The sequence below is a fragment of the Amblyomma maculatum genome, chromosome 9 (genome assembly GCF_055883805.1).
Source record: "Amblyomma maculatum isolate TAMU_Amacu chromosome 9, ASM5588380v1, whole genome shotgun sequence".
NCBI lineage: Eukaryota > Metazoa > Arthropoda > Arachnida > Ixodida > Ixodidae > Amblyomma > Amblyomma maculatum.
In genome coordinates this window covers 31,648,467-31,666,338 of record NC_139352.1, presented here as the reverse complement: position 1 = coordinate 31,666,338, position 17,872 = coordinate 31,648,467, and the positions used below count along the sequence as shown (strand labels likewise).

General features: G+C 46.7%; 1 protein-coding gene across 1 annotated transcript in view; it reads left to right on the top strand.

The window, feature by feature from the left end:
* LOC146178771 (lysosomal alpha-mannosidase-like) overlaps positions 1 to 8,147 on the top strand; it is a 41,271-nt gene extending 33,124 nt beyond the window's left edge. The window contains exons 10-12 of the mRNA XM_084580023.1: positions 988 to 1,206; positions 2,838 to 2,975; positions 7,908 to 8,147. Of these exons, the coding sequence (XP_084436149.1) occupies positions 988 to 1,206; positions 2,838 to 2,975; positions 7,908 to 8,147 (597 nt within the window). The remainder of the gene's footprint in view (positions 1 to 987; positions 1,207 to 2,837; positions 2,976 to 7,907) is intronic.
* The last annotated feature ends 9,725 nt before the right edge of the window (positions 8,148 to 17,872 follow it).

Sequence of the window (17,872 nt, the reverse complement as noted above, 5' to 3'; positions counted from 1 at the left end):
GCGATTTTAATCAGTCACGTGACCAAAAATTTGTACACATTTCCATAAGTGCTGAACCTGGCGTTTTTGCTATGTCACTGTCTCCAGAGGCCCATAATAATAATAATAATAATAATAATAATAATAATAATAATAATAATAATAATAATAATAATATTAATATAATAATAATTGGTTTACATGAAGGGAAAGGCGCGGTATCTACCACACTTGCTCTGTGGACACCCGAACCACGCCGCAAGGGAAGGGAGGAAGGTGGGAGTTAAAGTGTAGAGTGAGAAAGAAGAGCCGTAGTGAAGGGCTACAGGGTAATTTCGACCACCTGGAGATCTTCAACGTGCGCTGACATCGCAAAGCACACGGATGCCACTCCGTTTCGCCTCCATCGAAACGCATCCGCCGTGGTCGAGTTCGAACCAGGGGACTCCAGCACAGTAGTCGGGCACCTTACCACTGCACCACCCTGGCGGGGCCTTAGAGGCCCATCACGTCGTCTTTTTTTTTTTTTCAGATAGATAGATGGATTTACTGAAGGAAAAGGCAGAGAGGTTGGCCCGAATAATTCAAATCTGGCCTGCTGCTCTGCACTGGGGAAGGGGAAGGAGAGAAGAAAGAAGGTCAGTGCACAGTGTGCGCTTTCCTTAACATATCTCTCCGGCCTACAGAAAGTGTTGTTGTTGTTGTTGTTGTGGCTGTAGAAAGAAGGGAAAGAAAATGCACGGGCCTGCTACTGGCTCTGTAGCTGAGCCACCTTCGCTGCCTCGTGCAGACAGAAGACAAAATAGAGAAGAAAGAAAAGGAAGAGGGAGAGAAAGATGCGCGCCGCAACAACAGCCATCGTCCACCACCGAAAGGGTGGCGGGTGCAATGACGGCCTACGACAGAAAAAAATTCTGTGGAAGGCTAGCCCCTGCCGCAAGCGGCGGTGACCCACCTAGCTGTCCCTGCCCCAACTGGGGAGTACGTGACGAGATAACACTTGCCCAGGTGCATCGTCGACACGACAGTAATGACCAGCTGGGAATTCCCACTCCGCTGCTCGAAGATGGCATCGACAGAGAAGGTCTCGTGGCAAAGGGAACGCACCGACTGTTCCTAGGCTCCACTCTGGAGGCAAGGGGACTCATTCGTTTGCAGGCTTTGCAACTGGTCTATCGGCCGGTGCCAGTCTTTACACCCGTCGACTGGAAGCCAAGCCTGGACAAGGTGCGTGTTCGCAATTCAAATTGATTAAAAACGCTATTAAAACAGGCCTTAAACAAATCTGTAACAGCGGTAGCTACATAACTGGAAAGAATACAACAATCGACTACATCGTGGACCTATATCGCGCTAAAGTGACATTTAAGAAGAAATGTTTACACATCACACTCTTGTCTAATTTCTTTCCTACGCGCATCTTTAAACCTATTTCCTTTACCCTTTTTAAGAGCTCTGCCGTACGATTTCTACGATATCATGTCTTCCACGTAGCCGGAACATGGGAAGTCTACATTGAAAGCAAGTAGAAATTCAAAATTACGTCTTAATTCCGCCCAAACCCACATATGTATTAAATAAAATGTGAGAAAGCCCACTCCAATTAGCTTCCAGCAGCCCCTTGCTGCACTTCATTCCTCTTGGAAACCAGTCCTTAACTCTAGAAAGGGTTAGCGAAAAAGTGGGCACTCCTATAGTGCCCTGCGGCACAATTGATGAGCACGCCATGTTGGCTTGCCCTTCATACGCGACTTTGTGAAGCGCACACCGCCGTGCTGAGCTAAACTCCCGAAATTCCTCGCAGTTTGACAAGAATAAAACATTTCTCACCTTGCGGTTGCCCTGTTAAACGCGACACCACGCAAAACTAGTCGTTCGCAAAACCACCTCACGTCATGTCACGTCACCGCAGCCAGCACGCCTTGTCACGTCTGTTAGCTTGCCCTTCACGCGTGACTTTGTGGAGCGCAGTCGCCGCCGTACTTAGCTAAACTGCCTGAAATACTGCGCAGTTTGACAAGAAAGTCAAGAATGCAACATTTCTCACCTTACCGTCGCCCTGTTAAACGCGACACTTAGAAAAACTAGCCATTCGGCAAACGGCGTCAGGACTGGCCGCACCGGCCGGCTAATACGCCATGTTGGCGCAACGGCGTGCCTTGGTGCCTTCGCATGCCACTTAGTCCAGCGTGCTGAGATAAACTGTTCGAAATTCAGCTCAGTTTCGCAGGAACACAAAATATTAAACCTCGCCGCGGTTGAAAACTGCCGGAGCGTCACGAACTGCGCCTGAACTTCTCTAAGCCTGAGCAGAGGCGCGCCTGTTCACGAGCTGCGAAACTTAACTGGCACCGGCCGGCGTGGTCATGGTAAACTGCCTCAAATGAAGCGTAGTTCAGCGTTGCTCACCTCGACGTTGTTCCAAACCGCAGTGGTTCCGCGTAGCAGCCCACGAGAGATAAGAATATGCGGTCTGTGCCGCACAGGCGAGCAGACAACCGCTCGCTCCCTTCGACAACTTTCTGTCGTCTGCTCCGGCGAGCTACCGCTGCAGCGAGTGCCGTCGCGCGCGCGTCCGCGCATGTCCGCGTGTACGCGCGGACATTGGCGGCCTAACTTATTGGCCTGACTATTTTTTTGGACACAAAATTACGCCACCCTCTATCGGTTGACGCCACTCATTAACCTGTACCACTTCTCAATTGCTCACAACTGCTGCGGACACGATTTTGGTGACGCGGCCTGCGGACGCGGTCTGCGGAGAGAAATCTGTGAACATAGCGAAGTAATGCTTTCGCATTAAACACAACTCAACCCGGCTCCCTAAGGGACACAATACAATGTTCTCTACGTTTTAGTTTTCAGCTCTGCGGTCGCCGTTGCCCCGGACTGTGCACATTTTGACACTGGAGAGGCTGCCTGACTCCAACAACAAAGTGCTTCTTCGTTTGGAGCACCTTGCGCTCAAAAGAACAGCAGTTATGGTCAACATTTCTGTGAGTATTGTTGTTCGTTTTTTGCGCTCTGCTGTTCTGATCCGAGCGTGCTGAACTGATATCCAATCAGTGCTCTGCGTATGCCCAATTATTGAGCGTGTCCCCTTAGCAGCGATAACATGCAGTAAAACGGCAAGTTGATCGAGTTGGTACATAATTAAGCAAAAAACAACGCAACAACGGAGACAAGAGAATAGAAAGAAGATGTCTTCTTTCTACTCTCTTGTATCCGTTGTTGCCCTTCTTTTGCTTAATTAGCGATAATATTATAATGCAAGAAACCGAGGAGTGGTTGTAATGAGTATTTCAGCGATATATAAAAGCTCTGAGTGGAGCCCATAATTTGCAAATCATAAAGTGCTCCAGGCCAGTGCTGGATGGACGGATGGAATATAAGAGCGTCCCTTTTGAAACGGGGTGGTAGCATTTGCTATCATGCTCATCCTCCCCCCCCCCCCCCCACCCATATCTTAATTATTGTGTTTTTTTGTCGTCGGCCGATAGCGCTCGTGGAGAGTTTTTTGTGCACTCCTGCACAGCCTCCGAGACTCCTATCGGTCTCGGAGGCTATCCTACGTTACTGTAAATGGTATGTAGAGCTAGTGTTAACTAGAGACGCCACCCCATGTTGCTAAATGTTGCGATTGTGGCGGTGTTGGTTTGTCAGCCACTACAACAGTGCTCCACGAGTGCCGTCAGTCGAAGACACTATTAGATTAATTAACTACACCATCATTCTATTTATTGAATGCTAGCAACCAATTAGGGCGACGCGTCTCAGCCAGTTCTTGTCCCAGTGATGTCAACTTGGCTTTTTGGGAGCGCCCATTCAACCGACGCTCCCACGTTACGTGTACTGGACGGGGCGCGGCGAGATGCTGTCGCGGCCCTACTCTTTCTTGCTCGCCGATGTTCGCTGACTTTAGGAAGCAGTGGAGGGAACCTTTTAGATCACTGGTGTTTTCGAGGTTATAGGTACTTATTTAAAAATGTTTCTTGCGGAGATGGGTGATAAAAACTTTTTGCTCATGAGCACTTTCTTTAGATTTTTGGAATGTCATTTCATGCACCCTATAAGACTGTGGCCACTGCAGAGTTGTCCAAATCTTCTGACATAATGTATGCAGAATGTTACCAGCGTCACGGTTGAGGTTTTGAAGCAACTCAGCTGGAATGCCATCAATTCCGCTAGCTTTGTTCTTAGCAAGGCTGGCTAAGGCCCATTCAACTTCACTCTTCAGGATGCCCGGCTCGAGATCAGTAATCACAACCGTATTATGTTGGGTTTGCACATTCGGGTCCTTCTTGTACAGTTCTTCTGTGTATTCCTGCCACCTCTTCTTTATCTCTGAGGTCAGTTTATATCCCCATTCCAAAGAAAGGCAGTGCCAAAGATTGTTCCAACTACCGCACGATCGCGCTTATTTCGCATGCTAGCAAGGTGATGTTGAAAATCCTCGAAGGTAGGCTGCAGCAGTATGTGGATCGGGAGCTTCCGGACGTGCAAGCTGGGTTTCGCAAGGGCAGAAGAACTAGAGACCAAATTGCTAACCTTCGCTGGATCATGGAAAAAGCAAGAGAGTTACAGAAACCCATCTACTTCTGCTTTATTGATTATGCGAAAGCGTTTGACTGCGTAGATCACAGCAAACTGTGGGAAGCTCTCCAATAGATGGGAGTTCCAATTCACCTTATCTGTCTCCTCAGGAACCTGTAGGAAGGGCAGGAGGCCACAGTCAGAACTGGGCATGGTCTTACTGATTGGTTTCCGATTGAGAAAGGAGTGAGGCAAGGCTGCATACTGTCGCCCTGCCTATTTAACCTATATGCAGAGTGCATCATGAGAAAGGCCGGTCTGAATGAGTCTTCAGCCGGAGCGAAGATTGCTGGAAAACGTATCAACAACCTTAGATATGCGGATGATACCACTTTAATGGCAGAAAGTGAAGTGGAACTCAAGAGACTTCTCATCCGCGTACAAGAAGAGAGTGAGAAGTTTGGGCTTAAACTGAACATTAAAAAGACAAAGATCATGGCGTCTTGCCCTATCAAGTCCTGGAGCATCAATGGACAAGAAGTGGAAGCTGTGACAGATTTTCTCTTCTTGGGCTCCAAGATTACCTCGGAAGGAGACTGCAGCCATGAAATTAGGAGACGCCTGCTTCTGGGAAAGAGAGCAATGGTTAGCCTTGACCGCCTTGTAAAGAGCAGAGACATTAGTCTGCCAACCAAGATCCGTATGACTCGTGCTATGGTCATTCCAGTTGTGATGTATGGATGCGAGAGTCGGACTGTGAAAAAGGCTGACCGCCGAAGAATTGACGCGTTTGAATTGTGGTGTTGGCGAAGACTCTTGAGAGTTCCTTGGACTGCCAGAAGATCAAATCAGTCGATATTGTCGACCATAAACCCTGACTGCTCATTGGAGGGTCAAATTTTAAAGTTAAAGCTCAGCTACTTTGGTTGGTTGGTTTGTGGGGTTTAACGTCCCAAAGCAACTCAGGCTATGAGAGACGCCGTAGTGGAGGACTCCGGAAATTTCGACCACCTGGGGTTCTTTAACGTGCACTGACATCGCACAGCCCACGGACGCCTTGCTTTTCGCCTCCATCGAAAAGCTGCCGCCGAGGCCGGGATTCGATCCCGCGTCCTTGGGAACAGTAGTCGAGCGTCGTAACCCCGGCGTTTGGTCATCTGATGAGAAGAGAGGAGTCGCTGGAGAAAGATTTGATGTTGGGAAAGGTTGAGGGTCGCCGGAGAAGGGGTAGGCAGCGAACGCGTTGGTTAGATGGCATCCTCGAGGCACTGCAGGTGAAGTTATGTGATGTTAGGAAGATAGTGAGAGACCGGAAAGCGTGGCGTGACATGGTCCATAGGGACACGAAGAGTCGGACACGACTGAACGACTAAACTGAACTGAACTGATAAGACTGTAATTAATTATTGCCATTCACATGCTAGGAGGCATATTACTCAAGGGGTAATCTGGTTTGGTTTGTTGCGTTTAAATGCCCAAACAACTCAGGCTATGAGAGACTCCGTAGTGGTAGAATGCATAAATTTCGACAGTCTATAGGTTCTTTGATGTGCACTGACATCACACAGCACACGGACGCCTTGCTTTTTGACTCCATCGAAAAGCAGCAGCGGAGGCCGGGATTCAGTTCCGCATCCTTTGGCACAGTAGTCGAGCGCCGTAGCCACTGCGGCACCCAAGCGGGGCTTAAGGGGCAATCTATACAGCTGTTTAGTGATTATGATATAATGTTTCTAGATATATGCTTGATTCCTTCGCTGGAACTTAGCGTGCCCTTACTTTGAAAAGCAGATTACTTGGGTGGTCGAAAGCAACGAAATATGTTTCTTCAATGAAACAAACATTTTCCGGAGAAAATGAAAAAGAGGAAAAGATTCACGTACGTGCGAGCACGAGCAAAGTGGAGTAGTGCGGAGCACGCAGTTGCATTGACAAGCGGTGGCCGTTCAGACGAAGCAAGTATATGTGATTAAACTTGAACTCAGAAAAAAAAACCATAATAAGTGCTTGGGTTCAAGAAGTGTTTGCTAAGTTTGCATGCCCGCTTCATATTTTTGAACAGGATGGAACTAAAAATGTGGAAGTAAAGGCTGCGATAGAAGAAGTGATTTGTGTTTCCTGCTGACTTACCTCGGCTAAGGTGCATTGAACGTTCCATCCCTTAATGTTGCAAGGCAGCAAATAATATTACACGTGTTTTATTTATAATTAACATGACATTGAACCACTTGAACCAGAATTAAGGGGCTTAATTTACTTAAAAGACAATTAAAGCTCTGGCATATAAAGTGATGATATCGACTGCGGAAGCGGTTTTCGCTGTCTATGTGGTAAGGTAATCGATCAAGGTGGGGTTTAAACTATGCACGCAGATACTAAAGCGCACGCTTGTACAGTATGTTTGTTTATCCCTTATCGCAGCGGTTTTATTGCTACTCCCTTGGTTATATCGTTCACAAAACACTTCGCCTCTGAGTCAGCCGAATTTAATGAGATTTCATCCGAGCTGTAAGCAGGCTATGCAAAAAGACTTGCTTGACACGCATACAATTTCGCTAAGACATATGCACATGCGTACATCAGCATCAAGCAGGCTACCTTGAAAGTATAACATTATTCTTCTGCTATACTGGCCTTCACTGACCTACTGGCCTTCAGCTATTGTACACTGGGAATTCGCTTCCAGTGATAATACATTTGTGGCAGGCAGTTCTTCGAAATACTGCTTCATCTCTTTCTTAAGTAGGATGCTGAGTTGGGCGAGTTGGTAGTAATTAATTTTGGATGAAAAACAGCGCAAAGGGACAAAAGACAAAGGAAACAAGAAGAAAAGAACAGGAAGCACCCTGACTCCTTCCTGTTCCTTTGTAATTTGTCCCTTGCGCTGTTTTCCTGTTTTTTTTTAAGATGTGCTCCCTCAAAATGTAAAGAAGAAATTGGGCATATGCTAAAGCCAGATGTATACGCTAAAGGACAAGGCGGGCAACGTGATCACGAATATGGACAAGATAGACAAAGTAGCCGAGGAGTTCTATACTGATCTCTACGGTAGCCGAAGTAGTCAGAACAATAGTAACAGATACTGCGCCTGAGTGCACTAGCAATTTCCTCCTTAGTATAAAACCTTCGCTCACTTGAATGATAGTTTGCATCACTCCCCAAAGTACTCACTGAAAACGCTATCTGGGGCATTTCATTCTCACCTTAAAACTTACTAACTGTCCATTGCGTTTTCTGTCAATGTGATTGAAAAAGGGCTCTACTGGAAGAATCGCTTTTCGAAGTTTCCAAGCCCGACGAACAGCATTTGTTTTTTGAACTGTTGACGATATATTAGTGATGAGTGAGGGATTTGAAATGTGAGCTATTTAATATTGATTTCTTGATATTCACAGCGCCTCCTCAAAGGCTACTTGCTGAAAGAAGTGCAGCCGGTCACTCTGGCGGCCAACCAGTTCCTTCCGCAAGCCACCAGAGAAAGCTGGCCGACGCACCGCAGCCAACTTCCACGGCGAACAAAGAAGATGCGTATGACCACTCCCGAGATCCGCTCTGCACAAGGCACCGGCGACACTATGGTTAAGCTCGTTCCTGGACAGATCGCTACATTCATAGCAGTACTGGTCGACGAGTGACCTTCCAGCAGGATATACACTGTTTCGACGTCCAACCAGGGTTAAGCGATAAAACAACTTCAAATGTTGCACAAAAATGGACAGCAAAATATTCAGTGAAAGGTGTTCGTGTTTTCGAATCCGCCCCGTCGGGCCAGACGCAAATGCACCATCCCTCCAATGTGAACACAATTCAGCCAGGTCTGGTGCTTCGTTTCTCTGCGTTTAAAGGAGCGAGAATATTAGTCTACCTCTCTGTACTAGCATGCCTGCAAACAATGCCGATGACGAAAGTGTTGCCGCACAAAATCTGCAGACCTGCCATGCTCTGTTACTGAGACCGACCTCTCGTTGTTCAGTGCACTTGCGAGCACTTGCTTCTCTGGAAATGTGGGAATGCTTGGGCAGGACAATGACAGGAGAAGTGGAAAAAAATGTGTTTTAGGTGTGCTTCCCATGTCGCCTCTCGGAATGAATTGTACACAATGTTTTGACTCAACGGACATATCATGACTTGGGACGTCACCGGGTCAGTTGTTTGTAAATAAACTCGCATCGGCATTCTACCGGTGCACCAAACCCCGCCTCACCTTGGTTCTCTTCTCAACCTTGAAAGTTGCGTGTGTGTGTGGTGGGGGGGTCTAGCCGTCCTGTGAGCAAAGTATAAGGCAGCACGCAGTACGCATGCTTTCTTTTTTTCTCACTATCAGCGCGGAAAGGATGAAAGCAGGGCCGGGCAGGCTGGCCAACGCCGACGGCCCTGCTTTAAACGAGAGTTTGGAGCTGCCCTCTGCAAAGCACAGCTCAAGCAGTGTACACAATTGTTTTTTTTTTCTCGCAGCAGTGAGGTATGGGCTGCGATGGAATGAGCAGCAGCGTAGGGAGCGCTAAGAATCTGACTGCTTTTGTGTGCGCGCAGGGCTCAATCTGCCGCTTTTGTATCTTAAATCAAGCCCCTTATGTGACACATTTTGTACAATTTCACAGCTTAATTCTAAACATCAATGTTTACGCGCCCTTCAGAAGATTATCTAAGTCTTGACTGTTTTTTTTTTTTCTTCGCCTTTACAAACCTGCATACGTGTGGGCGCGGGAGTGCAGGCAAATAACTCATGCGCAGGTACTCAATATATTTGCAGCACCGCATAAGGTCAGTACTCCAATTGCACGTTTTTATCACAATGACGAACCCAAACGCACAATCCGTGCAGCGCGCTGCGAAGAAACAGACTCACGACTCCAATTGAATGGCTCAAATTCAGGAAACATTAGAGAATGGATCGTATGCTTTTAGATACGAATTGCCACCGTACTCTAATAGATCAGCAGCTACCCTTGCACACGGCAGTTGTGGATCTTCCCGCATGATCAGGGGTTTCTTTGGCTGCTGGTAGAGACATTGTTGGCAAATATGACAACCACGAATCAACGTTGCAATGTCAGTAGATAGAACTGGCCAAAATACCAGTCCTATAGCCCTTGCATTTGTTAATGCCGAGGTGACCATCATGGATTCTGTCTAGCATTCTGTTTCGCATGGTACGGCAATAACTAGTTTTGTTCCTTTGAACAGTACGCCAGCGACTTCCGTCATCTCACCATGAAATGGCTTCTAAGGTCCAGGCATTAGGAGGTCTTCTTGGAGGTAACTTATCACTTCTGCCAGTTCAGGGTACTCAGCAGATTCACGAAACGGCTGGGATCTAGTGCATCGCTGAGAATGAAATGCTGCATCTCGACTGCATGTACAGGGTCGTCCACTTCTAGCTATAACACGGTCACTGCTTTCAAATCAACATTGCGCCCGACGTAAGCATATATCGATGCAAAAACGATGCAAGCACAGAAGGACCCGGGCGTGTTGCTTCACATGTCCTGCCACTAAGCTATATTGCATGGCCGAGTCGGACGCAGTGACGCTTTGAAAGCAGTGACCGTGTTATAGCTAGAAGTGGACGAGGCTGTACCTCTGCGTCTACAAGTACGTCGCTGCCGACCTCGCTCATAGATAGGGCTCTGGAAAGTAAGTCCGGCACGAGCAACTACTCTTCAGAGATATACTGCAGATGAAAGTTATATCTCAACAGTTTTAAGAATAAAAACGCTGAAAACGGGGTTGCATACCCCCCCCCCCCCCCCCCCCACACACACACACACTATTCTGCGCAATTACATGAGAAGCTTACTGTCAGTTTCTGCTAGAACATTACGACCGGAAACTGAATGGTGAAATTTTTCAAAGCTAAATGTGACCACTAAAGCCTCTTATCTTTTTGAGGGTATCGCGTTTCAGCTCCAGAGAGAACTCTAGAGGCATAGACAATCCGCCTTTTTCACAAATTGTGGCGCCCTCTGGAAATGGTTAATTATTCGTTTACAACTGGTTTAAAACGTCCTTGAGAGACGCATCCGGCTATGAAATGGCGAAGTGTGTTTTGTAGCGAGAGATACATTGGCCGCAGTCTCGCATCTCACCGAACTTGTTTGAAGTGCAAAGAAGTAGTGGTGGGAGGTGGCAGCTGGTAGCTGACATGGCCGAGCACTAACTGGACGTAGGGCTTCCTGCCATTGCGTTTTGCAGGAGCTGCCAACTCAGGTCTCTCCATTCATATGGGAGAATGATATCACAATCAGCCTGCCAACACCCTTGCGTTCACGTTATACCAAGCCACGCAGGCACGTTCATACTTCAGTTCAGTTCAGTCGTTTCCGACTCTTCGTGACTCTATAGACCATGTCACGCCACGCTTTCCGGTATCTCACTAACTTCCTAACATCACATAACTTCACCTGCAGCGCCTCGAGGATGCCATCTAACCATCGCGTTCGCTGCCTACCCCTTCTCCGGCCACCCTCAACCTTTCCCAACATCAAATCTTTCTCCAGCGACTCCTCTCTTCTCATCAGATGACCAAAGTATCTGAGCTTTAACTTTAGAATTTGACCCTCCAATGAGCAGTCAGGGTTTATGGTCGACAATATCGACTGATTTGATCTTCTGGCAGTCCAAGGAACCCTCAAGGGTCTCCGCCAGCACCACAATTCCAACGCATTAATTCTTCGGCGGTCAGCCTTCTTCACAGCCCAACTCTCGCATCCATACATCACAACTGGAAAGACTACTACGGCCCGGTTAATGCGGGGCTTTATGTGTTGGCTGGTAGCTTACGCTATTGCGTCATCGAGAAGGTGGGAGTGAAAACATAGAGAAAGAGGTGCAGTTGTGGAGGGCTTCAGACCACCGCGCGATAGAGGCTTTCGCCTCATCGCACTTTTGTGGTAAAAAGTGCCTCCTATGACGTAGATAAAGCTGGAACCATAGAGTAAAGTACTATGTGCCAAAGCCATGTCTTTACTTTCAACTGATCCTAACCGTAGCCATACAGATAGCTCTCGCATAACTTCAGGTTTAACCATGCAAGCTAAATTATATGCAGACTTAGGAGTTTATTGCCCGCCTAGCTGAAAAAACAGCCACATTACACAATGGTTCATTCGCGTTTTCACTACTGTCTTCTTGTTCGGGGCACAGCTCCTAAAACAATCTTAGAACGCATATTAGAAATTTATACGGTTGATAGAAAATGCACCTTACCTCAGCCATACTCATCCATTGTTTAGAAAATACCAGTTGCTTACCATATGGAATGTCATAAACAAAACGACAACGTCAGTCGCTTATTTAAAAATGGGTTTCAATCCTCTAGTATTTTACCACAAGTACATCGCCAAAGTACACAACTACAACACGTGACACACAAATTTCAATAAAGCAACCATTCGCACTAACTACGGCACCCAGAAACTCACATACAGAATTTTCAATTTTTTAAATGATCATCATCCTGCTTTAAACATTATTTATGAAAGCAAGTCTTTGAAAGCTTGCAAAAAGAATATCGTTTTGTACCTGTTGTCACTCCAGACGTAACCATTCTATTCAATTATCTAGTTTTTTTTGTGTGTGTGCTGCTTTTTCGTTCGGCACCATAAAGGCGTTTCATCATGTCTGATTATGAATTATGCACTGAGTGTGTGCCTTCTGCTTTGAATGTCCTGTGCTCCTGAGTTGGAGCACTAAGGGGGCCGACTCTTCGTCAGGCACTTATTTACCTTTTGGTCTGTCCCCTAGACAACTGTAACTGTTGCTGTCTGAAAAACACTTCGAAAAACCAAAGTTAACTTTCTGACAGCTGCCGCCATTAGTCGCATATGCCTGTCACGAATATTAACTGCACATGGCCTCCGAGATCAGCTCCGGCCGCGCCGATCGCGGATGTCAAGATGTGCGCATGCGCAGCTGGGGTTGGCTATTCGGTACTCCCCGTTTGTTGTCAGCTCTCGGGTTCCTCGTGATTGTTCGCGTGACCGTTCGCGTTGACTTTATTCATGAGAACGGAGCCATCAACAACCTGAGGCAGCGAACCGTGACATGTTTCTACAGGCAATGCCGATGACAACGCTGATGTCCGCCAACGCAGGTCCACCTTTTGCATTTCTGCAGCTAGTGTTTCCGTGCCGCCGCGTGCCAGCGTTTTTGCCAGTATCGAATGCGACGGGTTACGTGACGAAACAGCAGTCGTCGAAAGTAATATGTCACTTCTGTTGACGCACGAAGTATGTTCCGCCCGAAGCCTCATTAACTTCGCTAACTGTGAGTCGGAAATCCTGGTAACAAATTTTACCACTGAGCCTCGACACTTTTTTAGCGCTACATCGAGTTCGCTGAACACTTGCCCGATGTTTCTGAATTTTTCCTGTCTGCACCTACGCTATGTGCAGACAACTCTCTAAATAGGATTGATACTGTGTACGAATTGTGACCACTTACAAACAGTCTAGTATATCCCATACACAGATCCTGTCGGATGTTTCTGAACTGTCAGGGCTTTTGCCTTAAAAAATGAAACTAAGGAAGAGAAAAAGGTGCGCCGCTACAGCCGTCATCCTAAACAGTGACGAACCCTAGATTTCCAGCCCCGGAGAGCCGGGACATGCTCACGAGCTCTTTCTTTTGATTTAGGTCCAGGCTACTCGACAACACTGTGCACGGATTTTAACACCGCACACAGTAGTTGCGAGTAAGGGGTTAAACGTCGCTAAACTGCATGTGAATGAAATGCTGATAAAAGGCCCATAGTTTAGCAAGGCAAGCTTGAGATTACTGTCGATAAAGAAAGAGAGTTTTGTTTCAAAAAATGAGAAGGGTTCAACGCTGCTGAACCGAATATGGAGCGAAAGCGTTAGCTGCGGGGTACCAGGTCTCCTCCTCCTCCTCTTGATGCTGATGCTGATGCGGCCATTCCCCTTTGTATCGGGGGATCACGAAGTTATGGATCAGGTCAGGAGAAACTGGTAGAAAAAATTGAGGAGTGAGAGAAAGTTTTATGCTAAATGTTCAGTCAAATAGTCCGAAGAAGTAAGAAAGAGAGAGAAAGAAAGAAGAAATTTAACAGGCTTCTCTGTTGCGTCACCAGTCCTCGAGGCGGCGCTTTGTCGTCTGCACTGCCCTCATGATTACCCTAGTCTCTTCGGGTAGTGACGTCGACTCTAGACCGAGTGCTGTCAAAAGCGCCTCCGTTGGTGTTGTCGCTGTTGTAGTGGGGGCGGGTCGCAGTTCTAGGCACTCGATCACTACATGTTGGATGGTCTCGTCGGCCGCCCCGCACCTGGGGCACCGGGTATCCAAGCCCTCGGTGTATTTGGCTCGTATTGTCCTTGTGCGCAGCACGCCGCTCCGTGCCTCGCAAAGCAGCCCGCTACCTCATGTGTTGTCGTAGAGGTTTTCTTTAGTGATGGTATGCTTGGCACTGGGGTAGACCGCCAGAGATGACTTCTTCTTCTTCTTCTTCTTCTTCTTCTTCTTCAAGGTCATTCGTGACAGCGCCCACAGAATACGCAACGGGCCGAAGCCTAGCGCAGTATTGATTTCGCAATAAAAACTGAATAGTTGTGAAATGCACTGCAATAGGTGCACTGCCTAAGGCTGCTAACTGAGAAACCTATTTTTCGAAAAGTAAACTGAAAACCAAGGGAAAGCAATTTGTAAAACAATTAGAAGAGGAACGCAGCAGGGCACAATAGCGAGGGTAAACGTAACAGTTCTCGGGGTTGATATATTAGTGTCATATTGAGAGACTAGCATCCGAGCTCTTCAGAATACTCTTAATGATCATGAACCTCCCGCTCAAGGTTGGCTCGTGGACATTAGCAGCCGCTAGGAGTGCCACCACCGATCGAGAGGCCAGGAGGGGTCTCAATCTTTTCACGTCGTAGGTGGAGGATGACGTGAGGAGGGCGACGTAGAACCTACGTCACGGCTACGTATTGCCATCGTGGTCCAGCTTGCCCTCTCAGCAAGCTTTTTTTTTTACTTTTTCCCCTTCTTTCGGACGTTCGGGTACTTCAAATGAGGGAGTGGGCACCGATGTACACGACAAAGCGTACGCGAAGGCTCCGCATTCATAGCGCATATGTATTTCTTCCCTATATTTTGTGTGTGGGCGGTTACCCAGGAAGAGCTTTCGGAGGGGCTGTGCGTGGGCTGAACAGCTCACTACTCGATATTGTGGTTATCAAATCCTAATTCACTGATTTCTGTGCGCGGGATGAGCGCGTTCCGCTCATATTTTGACGTGCGGCTGAACAAGTACACGTTGAACAGCTCGAACTGGTTCATACTACGTAAGGCAGAACGTTGCAAAGATGGAGGCGAGGTTCCTATTGTTCGAGATGGAAAGCTTAGTTGCGAATTAAGAAGGACAACGTACGGGAACGGTGAATTCGTAGCATTACGAGCCTCTATTCATATTTTGTTGTAGGCGTACATGGATTTCATCTCTCGTGAAAACTTCTTTGCTGATATTGGCTTGAAAAAACGCTTGTAGGAACTTTGCCTTAATGTTCTCTCAGTCACGGTTATTTCTATTTTTATTTTCCTTCCGAGACAACCACAGCATGGCCTGCCCCTTCTCTCCACTACCTTGACCTGGGCCCAGACGTTTCACGTTTATACTCGGAAGGAAACATAAACAAATATTCTCATCGTCTATTTTGTTTTCACTGGGCCTCTATGAATACGTTGAAATATGAAAAGAGCCCTTCTGAGACCTTACTGAGGCGAGTACACGTGGAGTTCTTTCCGCAAGCAGCTGCTCGACGGTCTACAAAATAATGCATCGAATCAAGACCCGTATGTATGCGGAGGACAGCTCGCAGAGAAAATCCTCCTCGGACGCCACATCGCGCAGCTTCAGCTACTTGTTTAAGGTGTCGCCTAAAATTTTGCCTTCAGGTCTTGGCGGGCCTGCCATCGACTCGTAAACTAGGCGTTCAGAACGACACAAGCCTTCCAAAAACTAACGTTCAAGGTTTAATTTACGTGCTGTTTGTCTTGCAAGTCATGCGTATGCTCTTTCGCTCCCCATAAATACCAATTTTAGAGTTTTTTTTTGCTCTTTGACAATATATCTAGTCATTTGTGCCCAATCAATTACATGAGCTTAATTACGAGTGCGATCAATATGCAGTTTAAGTATAGCATGTGGACCGATACATGACGCAGATCTGCGCGCGATTTTTATCATCTTGAAACAGTTTCACATTTCGGAAAGTATTTGAAATTTAATTTCTTTATTGTCTGTAATGAAGATTATAGTAGCTTTCAGATTCTGTTCAGTTCAGCCCGCCATAACTAATGAGTTACGATCGCTCACCGCCGTCCATACCTCTGCTCAGACAACCTGCACGACGGGGACTAAATTCTCTGAATGTTTTAGGTTCGACGGTTGATAAATAATAGATGACCAATCAATATAGGCATCCTTCTGTTGTGAGCCACGCAGCTTTCAAGCGTTGGAATCGTTTTTCAAAGCTGCGTTTGATACCGTAGTGAAAGCTTCTTTCTCTTTTCTATTGCATTGCAAAAGCCATTGTCTGCAATGCCTCTTTCCACCAATTCTCAGCAAAAAAAAAAAACTGGAGATGAATAACGAGAAAAGGAAGCACTGCCAGGGGTTCCTTAACCTACCCTGTCACTGTGCTGTATATGGCTGCACTTTTAATTATTGAAGCTTTTAGGTCACCTCACATTTTAGAACCATATTAATTTGTAAAGAGCTTGTGGAAAGTCCCGGCCGCCGTGGACAGCAGGCGCTTGTTGTTTTTGCTGTTGGCCTCTTGAAACAAGGCACGCACCCACATGTGGGGATTGACTAAGATCTGTGCTGCACCGCCATCTCCTTTTGCTGTGCAGCACCTTCGCACAACATCGCCAGTAGGCGCCACATGCCACGGGACACATGAAAAAGAAAAGCTGCCTCAGCCATCCTACCGTCGTCGTTGTCGGCTCACCGGCGTACTGGCTTCCCATTAATATCAGCTGTCACTTTCCGGTCTTCAGGTTACTTCCTTCGCCGTCGACGACAGCGCGATGCTTCTACCTGGTTTCGTCTACATTTCCACGCTATTCATCTATGGCACTCCACTAGCAGCAGCAGCGAACAAGTGCGAGCTTAAGGTAAGTCAGAAAGAATAGTGTACCTCCCCGTCCACACAATAAGAATTTTAGCGCTCGCTATGTATACATGTCCACATGTTACTGGGGATGAACAAAGGGCGATTCCTAGTAGCTCCAGGACGAATGAAGCGGCTGGGCTAAAGCCAAAAGGACGCTCAGTTGTGGATGTGTCAGGAAGCGACCGGAAAGTCCGATGTTGCAAGGCGGTATATCACATAGCAACATGGAATGTAAGATCTATGACGCAAGGTAAAATGGATGTCGTCAAGCGAGAAATGGATAGATTGAACATTGATATCTTGGGTATCAGCGAGCTCAAGTCGACCGGAATGGGAGAATTTAACTCCGGCGACCATTATGTCTTGTATTGTTGGCACGAATCCGCGTGTTCATGACACTTTCTTACTGCAAGCCATTGACGTTTGTGAAATCACAGCAATCGTGAAAACTCTCGCCGCAAACAAGGCAACAGGACATGACGGGATTACAGTGAGAGCGTTAAAAGACAACATTCACCATCTTGCACCATTCCTGGCAACACTAATGAATCACGCAATTTACGAAGGTATTTATCCGAATATTTTGAAGATCGCTAGAGTTACACCAGTTTACAACAAAGGGGATTGTAATGATCCAGGCAGTTACCGTCCAATCTCGGTTTTGAGTATCATTAACACTGTGTTCGAAAAACTTATCGCAAAGCAACTAAATGACTACTTGGAGAAAACTAGAATCATATCTCACTGTCAACATGGCTTCAGGAGTAACAGGTCTACATCTACAGCAGTAATGGCATTGTCTCAGGAGCTATGTTCATCTTTGCATAATAATGAAATGTCCATAGCCTTGTTCCTAGACGTAAAGAAAGCATTTGATACTGTTAATCATAACATTTTAATTCAGAAGCTAGAGCACTATGGTTTTAGGGATTCCACTCTTGATTTCTTTACTAGCTACCTTACCAACAGAAAACAATTTGTTCATCTAAAACACTTCAAATCATCTCGACAAGCTGTCTGTGCTGGAGTGCCCCAGGGGTCAGTTTTAGGCCCTGTGCTGTTTTCTATTTATGTCAACGACTTTCCTCTCTGTTTGCAGAATTCAAAAACGGTGATGTACGCTGATGACACTGCAATAGTTTTTACAGGCAAAACTCTAACTGAAATTGAGGCTAAGACACGCGATTTAAGAAACATCTCTGCATGGTTTAAGGCAAATAAAATGACAT